Genomic DNA, 9,295 nt, shown 5'->3' with positions numbered 1-9,295 from the left:
GAAGATTCTCTGTGCCAGAGAGCGCTAACTCTTCTTCCCCACCTTGAAGAGTAGTTCCTGCGCAAACTCCGCAAACTCAGCGTCTAAGCACCGAGTACCCCTCAGTGGCCCCTAAGGACCACATCAGGGCCCCTGGGGGCCCCTGGACCCAGCCAGCCAAGCAGGCTGCCACACAGACCAACGCCCCTGGTGGCGGGAAGGCTGCTTCGGCTGCCTGCCCTCCCCTGAGCCGAGGTTCTGGGCTGTGCGGAAACACCCAGAGTAAACAGATTTTCCTGGGGATTTTCGAGTAAAGAGACCGGCAATGTCGGGAAGCTTAGCTTCCCAGACTGAGGGACTGGCCTACACAAAGTTGCTGCAGACCCCCTGAATGATGAGCTGCGCAGACGACCTGGGTAGCTTAGGATGAGTGGGTGCTGTTGGACAACAGATCTACACCCCGTGACCTTGAGGACCCCTCTCTGTCCCGCAACAGTTTCTTGACTTAAGCACATGTTAGGCACCTTATGGGTGGAGGGAACATCCAAATTCAGGAAGGGTTGGCTCTTTTCTAGTGCCCCTCCAACCCGGGGAGAGGGTGATCACCCATATCCCATCTTGCGGCTCTCCTCTTCTTGGGGACTCTTAGATTTGGGCCTCAGGATAGTTAGAGACCAGTCGCTGCACACTGAGTCCCTCTCTGTTCCCTCCAGGAGACGACCCTCCACCCCAACATTCCTTAGAGACAGCTGCCGCTAAGCAACGGCTGAAGCCCCGGTGTTGCAAAGTGGAGGTGCGTGGAGTCAACGTGTGTGTGCAACACTAAAGGGTCTGCAGGCTTTTCCTGGATTCCTGGGAGAACGTGAGCCCTGATGGGCTTTGGGGGTTCTCTTCTGCATCTGGCTTTCCCCAAGTCATCTCAGCGTAGTCCTCACCAGGCATTCTGGGACGCAATAAAAGCAGAGACAGAGACCCGGATGGCTCCTTGCCCTCCCCCTCCCTAGATCCACTCTCTTCTTTTGCGCTTTTTCTGTCTCTGTGGACGCTCAGCCAAGGGATTGCGCAAGCTTCCTGCTCCATGTCCTTCAGGAGCCCTGAGCTGGGGCCCGGACACACCGCAGGCCAGGCACACCCTTACCCCTCCCACTTAGAATGGCATGCTCCCTGTCAGGTCTACCCACTAAGACCCCACAGATCTCTCGGGCCCACCGGTGGCGCCCTCAGAAGGTCACAGCTGGCGCAGCAGCTCCCCCAGTCGGACGCTGGAACTGAACACCCCTGAACATGCCGGCTGGCCGGGCTCCGAGGTGCTAAACTTCACACTCCAGAGCTCCAATGGCCGCGTCAGCAGGGCTTGGCTGTCAGAGACTAGGGGACCGGAATTCATGAAGAATATGTGGCTCCCTGGTCATTTCATTTCTCCTCCTCTTCTCGCGGCCCACTCATCCACCACCCTTCAGTCTCAATCTCTTCTTGGTCCTCCCCACTCCCTCTTTTGAGGTCCTTTCTCAAACCCCATGAACCCCCACGAAGTCCCCTTGGGCCTCCAGGCAGACTCATACATCCCACATGTCCCCATGACCGATCTCTCCTCTCTCTCTCTCTCTCTCTCTCTCTCTCTCTCTCTCTCTCTCTCTCTCTCTCTCTCTCTGCTATCCCAGCCTCTCACATTCTGGGAGCTTGCTAGGAACTGCCCCTTCCCCGCGAATGAGTGGACCAAGTGTAATTAGAAGCCGTTCAGTATCTTGGGGGAGATCGGACGCAGATCCCCTTTCTGCTGAGGTTCTTGAGTGCTAATGCCCGGGGGCCAGCTGCTCCTTTGTACCTGCCCTTGCCTGTCCGTGCTCCTTGTCTCATCCAAGTCCTCAGTCTTCTCGCTCTTTCTCTTCCTACCTCGCCTTACTAAATGCCTGGAGCCTGGCTGGTCGGGGCGGTGGGCACCAAGGATGGGGGCGCGATCTGCCCCCGCCCCTATTCTGCCCCCTGCCGGAGATTCCCTTGTGCCTCTAGAAGCCGCCGGACGGGCGTAGTTGGTAGCAACTGTAAAGTGCAGTGGATGCTTCTGTGGCCCCCAGCAGGGATCCCCGGGCCCTGCACACGAAGAAGCAGCGGCCCAGGGTGGGGTGGGGAGAGGCCCAAGTGTCTGGTTGCGGATCAGGGTAGGACTCGTCGAGGTGCCCACCCTGGCCGCCTAGGCCGACACACCTCTCCTCCGCGGCCCCAGCTCACTTTCCCAGCTCGCAGATCCCTCCCCTGCACCTCCCCGCGCCCTCCTCCTCCCCCTGCCTCCTCCCGCGCCCTCCTCCTCCCCCTGCCTCCCAGGCCGGGGGCCTCCGGTAGGCCGGGCTGCGCCAATCCGAGGCGCGGCCCGCCCCCTGACGCCGAGCTGGGCCCTGCGAGGCCCCGCCCGCTGACGTCCGGGATTTGCATGAGTTCTCGTGCAGCGGCGGCCCGGGCTCAGTTGTCTGTGCGAGCAAGAGCAGAGAGCCGGCGGGCGCGGGCAGCGGCGGCAGCCAGGCTGTTGAGGGGCGAGTGGAGGCGGCGGGGGCAGAGCGTGTGGCGAGGTCCACGCGCAGGACCACATCGGGGAGCCTGCGGGAGCCAGCTGTGTCTGCAGCCGCACCGGCCGCTCGCGTCCCGGCGCGCTCGGGCTCGGCCATGGAGCTGCCAGCTGTTGGCGAGCACGTCTTCGCGGTGGAGAGCATCGAGAAGAAGCGGATCCGCAAGGTAGGGGTGGCGCGCGGGTGGCGGCGCCGAGGCGCGGGAGCAGCGAGCCAGAGGCGCGGAGGGGGTGGGGAGGCTGCGGGCCGGAGCCGGGGATCCCGCGGAAGCTGATGGAGTGCTGTCTCTTCCCCCCCACAGGGCAGAGTGGAGTATCTGGTGAAATGGAGAGGCTGGTCCCCCAAGTAAGTGGCGGCGGGGGCCGAGTGCCCGGGCACCGGGCCCTCAGGCCGGCGGACCCGTGTAGCTGGTGGGGTGGTGGGGGAGCGGACGGGAGGCGGGGTGGAGGTGGGGTGGAGGGAGGAGGGGGTGGGGAAGTCGGTGGCAGGCACTGGGAAGCCTAGCCGCCGAGCCCGAGCCGGGCGCCCTGTGTTGTGCTCCGCTCTCCGGGAAATGCCATCACTAATTTATGCGCTAAAAGGAGCCGGAGGAGCTGGAGAGACGCGGGGCCGAGCCCGGGAGGCCGGCAGAGGGAGGGAGGGCGCAGGCACTGACTGATGTGCAGCAGAAAATGGCTCCTTTCCCCTTTCCCTCCACCGAACGGCTCCATATTGCAAAACCAAAAAAAAAAAAAAAAAAAAAAAAAAAAAAAAAAAAAATTTAAAAAGCGACGAAAATGCAATTGTGTGCGTCCTCCCTCCTGGTCGTGCAGGATAGGGAAGAAAAAAGGCAGAAAATGTTGGGAACTGTCACTGCAGCTCTTTCGGTGGGGAATTTTTTTCTTTAATTTGAAATGCGAAGGCACCGGATGGAGACAGGCGCAGGCACACACACACACACACACACACACACACACACACACACACACACACACTCAGAGAGAGAGGCATATTTTTGTACTGCTGAGTATTTGGGGTTTGCATGTCAGTGACAGCGGTCTTCTGGGTGTGGGGGGGCGCGGGGCTGTGGGTTATCGGATTAGGGGTCCAGTGCAGACCGGCTGAAGCCCTAGTGGAGGCTCGGGCTGAGGATAGGAGGGGACTGCGACTTTGCACTGGGGTTGGTTTGCACGAGGGTTTCTGGTGAGGAAAGTGGCCATGGCACACATCGCAGTAACATGCTTAAAATTCTTGACTACAAAATAAACTGCTAGTTTCATATTCCTCCCCCCCTTTCTTCCTGCCCTTGTGTGTTTATTTTAATTTGGAAGGGGGGGGTCAAGGTCCGAGTTAGGCCTTCAGAAACCAACTGTCTACCCTCCAGATCACAGCTTTTGGTTCAGGAAGCCACATAGGGCCTTATATCAATTCCCCAACCCGCCCTCCCCCCCCCTTTTTTACACCGTATACCTCCTCCTTTTTCGCTTGCAAGATATAACACGTGGGAACCAGAGGAGAACATCTTGGATCCCCGGCTGCTGATAGCCTTCCAGAACAGGTGAGCATCCCTTCGCAGCCTGCTGCCCTGGCTGTGGGGAGAGTAAAGTGGATGACTGGTTGCAGCAATAGGAAAGGAGGAAGGGGTGGGGGGTGGGTGGGAGGGGGCATGCAGGGGCCCCACCCTCAACAAGCCCAGATGGGCAAGGCTGCGGCCTGGCCTTCTCTAACCAATGTCCTTGGCGGTTGCTGCTGCTTGGGAGTGGGGGCAGGGTAGGGCTGAGGAAGGTAAGCTTGTGTTTTGGGGAAACTGCTGCAGAAGTGTGTGTGGATGACCCTGGGTCTGCCCTGGAAAACTCCGAGCTGTGCCTGAATCCCCGTGGCCCCCTCCCATGGCAACCTTGGAGTCCCACCCCCAGAGCCTAGGTGTTGCTTTCCTGCAGCCACTGCCCGCTTGGCACGGGCACCTCCCGGGGCAGCTCTGAAGGAGCTGGCATTGTGAAACCGCCCCAGACGTCATGGAACTGAACTTAACCTCTTGGAGGCCGAATAAAAGTTGACGGGGCCTTACGCTCCCAACCTCCGGGGAGCTGGGGTGTCGGCGAGTAGAGGCTGCCCTGGAGCCTGAGCTCTTACAACCCTCGCTGCTGTATTTGGTGGGGCAAGTTGCCCTATCAGGTCAGGGGGAAGGTTGGCCCGAGGGTATGAGTGAGCGCTGCCTGGTGGTTGGGGGGTGCCGATACTCGTGCAGACAGATGCCACGCTGCAGCTGCTGCAGCTGGATTCACCACTGGTGGCTGTGGTTCTGTTTCGGAGAGGGTAGAGGGGGAAGGGCGGGGAGGAGGGGAAGAGTCCTCAGAACCGTGCCACCCCTCAGCCTTTTATCCTTCTATTTTGAAGTATTTCCTGTGGCGCTTTTGCTACTAAAAGTGCAAACTCTGGATCCTGAGGGCTAAAGTTGCTTTCCCGGGACGCAGCGGGTGTAGGATAGGGAACCTACCCCGACTTCACCTGGGACTTCACCACCCTGTAACCATGTCAGCGGCTGATGCCATGTTGCATAATGGGTCCCTGAAGTATTATAACCCAGGCTGTTGCAATGCTGTGCAACTTCAGAATCAGACCCCAACTCGGCCCCAGGGCATGGCAGAACTCCCCCGGGTTGGCCCAGGGGCTTTGGGGGTGGGGATGGCAACTCTCGGGTAGCTGAAGAGTGGGTGTCGGATCCGGAATCTAACAACCTCAGGAGGGGTGGCTGAATCATGGAGGGCTGTACAGTGCCTGGGACAACTGACCGTTCACTTCTTGGGTGGCCAGACCAAGAGAAGCCTGGTAGTGGTGATCGGTGTGCTCCCCCGCCCTTGAACTGTATTGATAATTCAGAAATTTGGGTGGAACAGACAGATTTTGCTCTTCTAGGGAGGCAGTCCTTCTGCTGGTCACCCCTGCCCCACCCACTGGCTCATGAGAGGCAGGGGATTGTGCCATGTCTGGTTCACCAGGTGGCTGAGAACCTGGCTAGACCCTAGCCTCAGAGGCACCCCCAACCCCTAATTGGCTTATTTGCCGCTATGTAAACAAGGGCGCAGTCCCTCTGCGCTTAATGCCTGGCCTTTTAAGAAAAGGAGTCCTCCTTTCAACTGGCAGCTTTCTTTATCTGAATCTTAATGAGGCAGTTAGCATCCACGCTCCTAACGGTGAGGGACTAGGAAGTCAGTACACACCTCCTATTCCTTGGACCCCCAAACCCAGCACACTGTCTGCAGAGTGCGCCACAGGCCCCACGCTGTGCCCAGTGCTGGGGAGTCAGCTCCAAGCAGCAGTTTCCTGGACAGTGTGTGGGCGAAGGGAGGGAGAAGGTTTACCAATGAGTGTCACGTGGGGGACCCCTTCGGCAGATGAAGTAGGACTTGGGACTTCAAGGAAGGTGCCCAACTGGCAACATTGGCCACCTTCTGCCTCCAGCTGGTTCCTTCCTTTCAGTAGCAAAAGGAAGGAGGGGTGGGAACAGGGTGCTACAGACCTCAAGGAAGACTGAGGATACTAACCTTGCGACCCTGTTCCCTCCCCAGGGAACGGCAGGAGCAGCTGATGGGATATCGAAAGAGAGGGCCCAAGCCCAAACCGCTGGTGGTGCAGGTGAATACTTTGAGCTGATCCTGGGATCCCAGCACAAGCCCTTCCCTGAACATTGCTCCCCGGATTACTTAGAGTTCCCGGAGGGAGCACCCCCAATTGCACTTAATTTCTTCTAGAGCCTCTGGCCCCACCCCCTATGATGCAACTTCCACCCGTGGGAGCTGGAGCATTCCTGATGTTCCCGGCATGCCGTAGGGCCAACCTTTCCCCTCCTCTCTCCCCCTTAGGTACCCACCTTTGCCCGCCGCTCCAATGTCCTGACAGGGCTTCAAGACTCCTCCACTGACAACCGTGCCAAGCTGGAGTTGGGCACACAGGGCAAGGGCCAGGGGCACCAGTATGAGCTCAACAGCAAGAAGCACCATCAGTACCAGCCGCATAGCAAGGAGAGATCGGGTAAGCCACCGCCACCAGGGAAGAGCGGCAAGTATTACTATCAGCTGAACAGCAAAAAGCACCACCCCTACCAGCCAGACCCCAAAATGTACGACCTGCAGTACCAGGGTGGCCACAAGGAGGCACCCAGCCCCACCTGCCCAGACCTGGGCGCCAAGAGCCACCCTCCTGACAAGTGGGCCCACGGAGCTGCAGCCAAAGGCTACCTCGGGGCAGTGAAGCCCCTGGGGGGAGGGGCAGGAGCTCCAGGCAAGGGCTCGGAAAAGGGCCCTCCCAACGGCATGACACCAGCCCCTAAGGAGGCAGTGACCGGAAACGGCATTGGGGGCAAGATGAAAATCGTCAAGAACAAGAACAAGAACGGGCGCATCGTGATCGTGATGAGCAAGTACATGGAGAACGGCATGCAGGCGGTGAAGATCAAGTCGGGCGAGGCGGGCGAGGGCGAAGCGCGCTCCCCCAGCCACAAGAAACGCGCTGCCGAGGAGCGCCATCCCCAGGCCGACAGGACTTTTAAAAAGACGGCCGGCGGTGCTGAGGAGAAGAAAGCTGAAGTGCCCTGCAAACGCAGGGAGGAGGAGGCTCTGGTGTCGGGGGACCCTCAGCCCCAGGACCTAGAGTCCCGAAAGCTCTCCCCGACCAAGGAGGCCTTTGGTGAGCAGCCGCTGCAGCTCACCACCAAGCCAGACCTGCTGGCCTGGGACCCAGCCAGGAGCTCACACCCACCCACTCACCACCACCACCACCACCATCACCATCACCACCACACGGTGGGCCTGAACCTCTCCCACGCGCGCAAGCGCTGCCTCTCCGAGACCCATGGCGAGCGTGAGCCCTGCAAGAAGCGGCTGACCGCCCGCAGCATCAGCACGCCGACCTGCCTCGGGGGCAGCCCGGCCTCAGAACACCCCGCCAACGTGTCCCCCACCGCAGCGTCTCTGCCGCAGCAGCCCGAGGTCATCCTGTTGGACTCAGACCTGGATGAGCCCATAGACTTGCGCTGTGTCAAGATACGCAGCGATGCTGGGGGGCCTCCCAGCTCTCTCCAGGTGAAGCCTGAGGCTCCGGCTGTGGCGGCAGTAGTGGCGCCGGCCACTGCAACGGAGAAGCCTCCGGCTGAGGCCCAGGACGAGCCCGCGGAGCCCCTGAGCGAATTCAAGCCCTTCTTTGGGAATATAATTATCACTGACGTCACGGCGAACTGCCTCACGGTCACTTTCAAGGAGTATGTGACGGTGTAGTGGGAAGGAGTCGCACCCACTGGGACTCAGCGCCTACAATCTCGCAGAGGTTCCCAAGGAGAAGACGCCCCAGCCAGCCGCAACGGCCAGGGCCCTCCGCTCACTCCCTGGGATCCCGACTGAGTTGTCCTTTTCTCACAGCCTCCTTCCACTCGGTGCCTGCGGCCTTGCCGCCACCTCCCCTTCCCTGTAGGAGACCCTAGCCCTCCCCGCGGACCTCCAGAACTGACCCTGCAGCCCCGAGGCGGTCTCAGAGTTATAGTATTATATTTTAACCGTGCTAACTTGTCAAGTGCTGACTCTGCTCCGGTTTGTACGTGGTGTTATTCTTGAAATGTATTGTTTGAGCTCAGAAGGCCCGACCACCACCCCCCTTCGGGCTGATATATATATATATATTTATTTGTAGGTATTTATATATTGAAATATAAAAACCTAGATTTATGGAGTTTCCTCTAGATCATGTTATATTCTATATCAGACAGACTATTTTCAGTTGTCCTTTTCTTCTCCCTTCATCCAGTATTTTGATTTCATTTCCTCCTCTCCAGGAACTGCGACACCAGTAACCTTGGTATATATTTTTTGATACTGTACACATGGGTGTGTTGTTTCTATGTGCAAAAAAAAAAGTTTGTTAAAAGGCTAAAGAGCTCTCTAGAACCTGCTGCTATAGAAATGTCTGAACTATAAGCTTCCAATTATTACCTGCTTGAATGTAAATATTAAATGGAGATGTTGAAGGTGCAATACGCTGCTGTCCGAGATTAGCTCAGTCGGGGATATTGGAAGTTGGGGGGAAGGAAGATGGACCCTCTCTCACCCCACTTCCGCCTAGATCACGTGGAGTAAGCCTGTAGCCCCAGAGCTAAGCCTTTGCTCAAGCCAAGCTTGGGGTCTGGTGTCTCCAGAGAGGCACCCTCATTGGTAACGATGTGGGATGGTAGAGAGGTGCTGGGCTGGAAGGGGGGGGGGGCGTGTACAAGAGTCACTCTAGTCCTCAGGGCTTTCTGGCGGGTGATAGCCATCTAGCTGGCAAACTCTTCAACTTCTGGGTTGTGGAGGAGGGGTGTAGGGGTGAACAATTGGTGTACACCCCCTTCCTGGATCCTGTTTCTCAGGTTGGTGACGCTCCCCCTGCGCCCCAAGCCAGGCCCTAGAGAGACTGAAAGTTCCTCAGCCCTCCCTGCTATGGACCAGGATACTGGTGTAGTGGACCCCACTCTTTTTTTTTTTTTTAGTTTTTCGAGACAGGGTTTCTCTGTGTAGCTTTGCGCCTTTCCTGGAACTCACTTGGTAGTCCAGGCTGGCCTCGAACTCACAGAGATCCGCCTGGCTCTGCCTCCCGAGTGCTGGGATTAAAGGCGTGCGCCACCACCGCCCGGCCGGACCCCACTCTTTAGGGCCCGTCCCCCGCTGACATTGTCGGGGGCCCCGCCCCTCCAAGGAAGCAGAGGAGGCTCTTTCTGCCAGGCTCTCTCCCCGGAAACCACCAGGCCAAAG

The 9,295-nt window shown here is 58.5% G+C and overlaps 1 protein-coding gene across 1 annotated transcript; it reads left to right on the top strand.

The window, feature by feature from the left end:
* The first annotated feature begins 2,422 nt into the window (after positions 1-2,422).
* Positions 2,423-8,542, top strand: Cbx4 (chromobox 4). The gene is made up of 5 exons (XM_059272240.1): positions 2,423-2,706; positions 2,842-2,885; positions 4,012-4,077; positions 6,089-6,155; positions 6,383-8,542. The coding sequence occupies exons 1-5, from the start codon at positions 2,638-2,640 to the stop codon at positions 7,790-7,792; spliced, it is 1,656 nt and encodes a 551-aa protein (XP_059128223.1). The 5' UTR covers positions 2,423-2,637; the 3' UTR covers positions 7,793-8,542.
* The last annotated feature ends 753 nt before the right edge of the window (positions 8,543-9,295 follow it).

The sequence above is a fragment of the Peromyscus eremicus genome, chromosome 8a (assembly GCF_949786415.1).
Source record: "Peromyscus eremicus chromosome 8a, PerEre_H2_v1, whole genome shotgun sequence".
In the NCBI taxonomy this organism is placed as follows: Eukaryota; Metazoa; Chordata; class Mammalia; order Rodentia; family Cricetidae; genus Peromyscus; species Peromyscus eremicus.
This window is presented reverse-complemented; position numbering and strand designations above follow the sequence as displayed.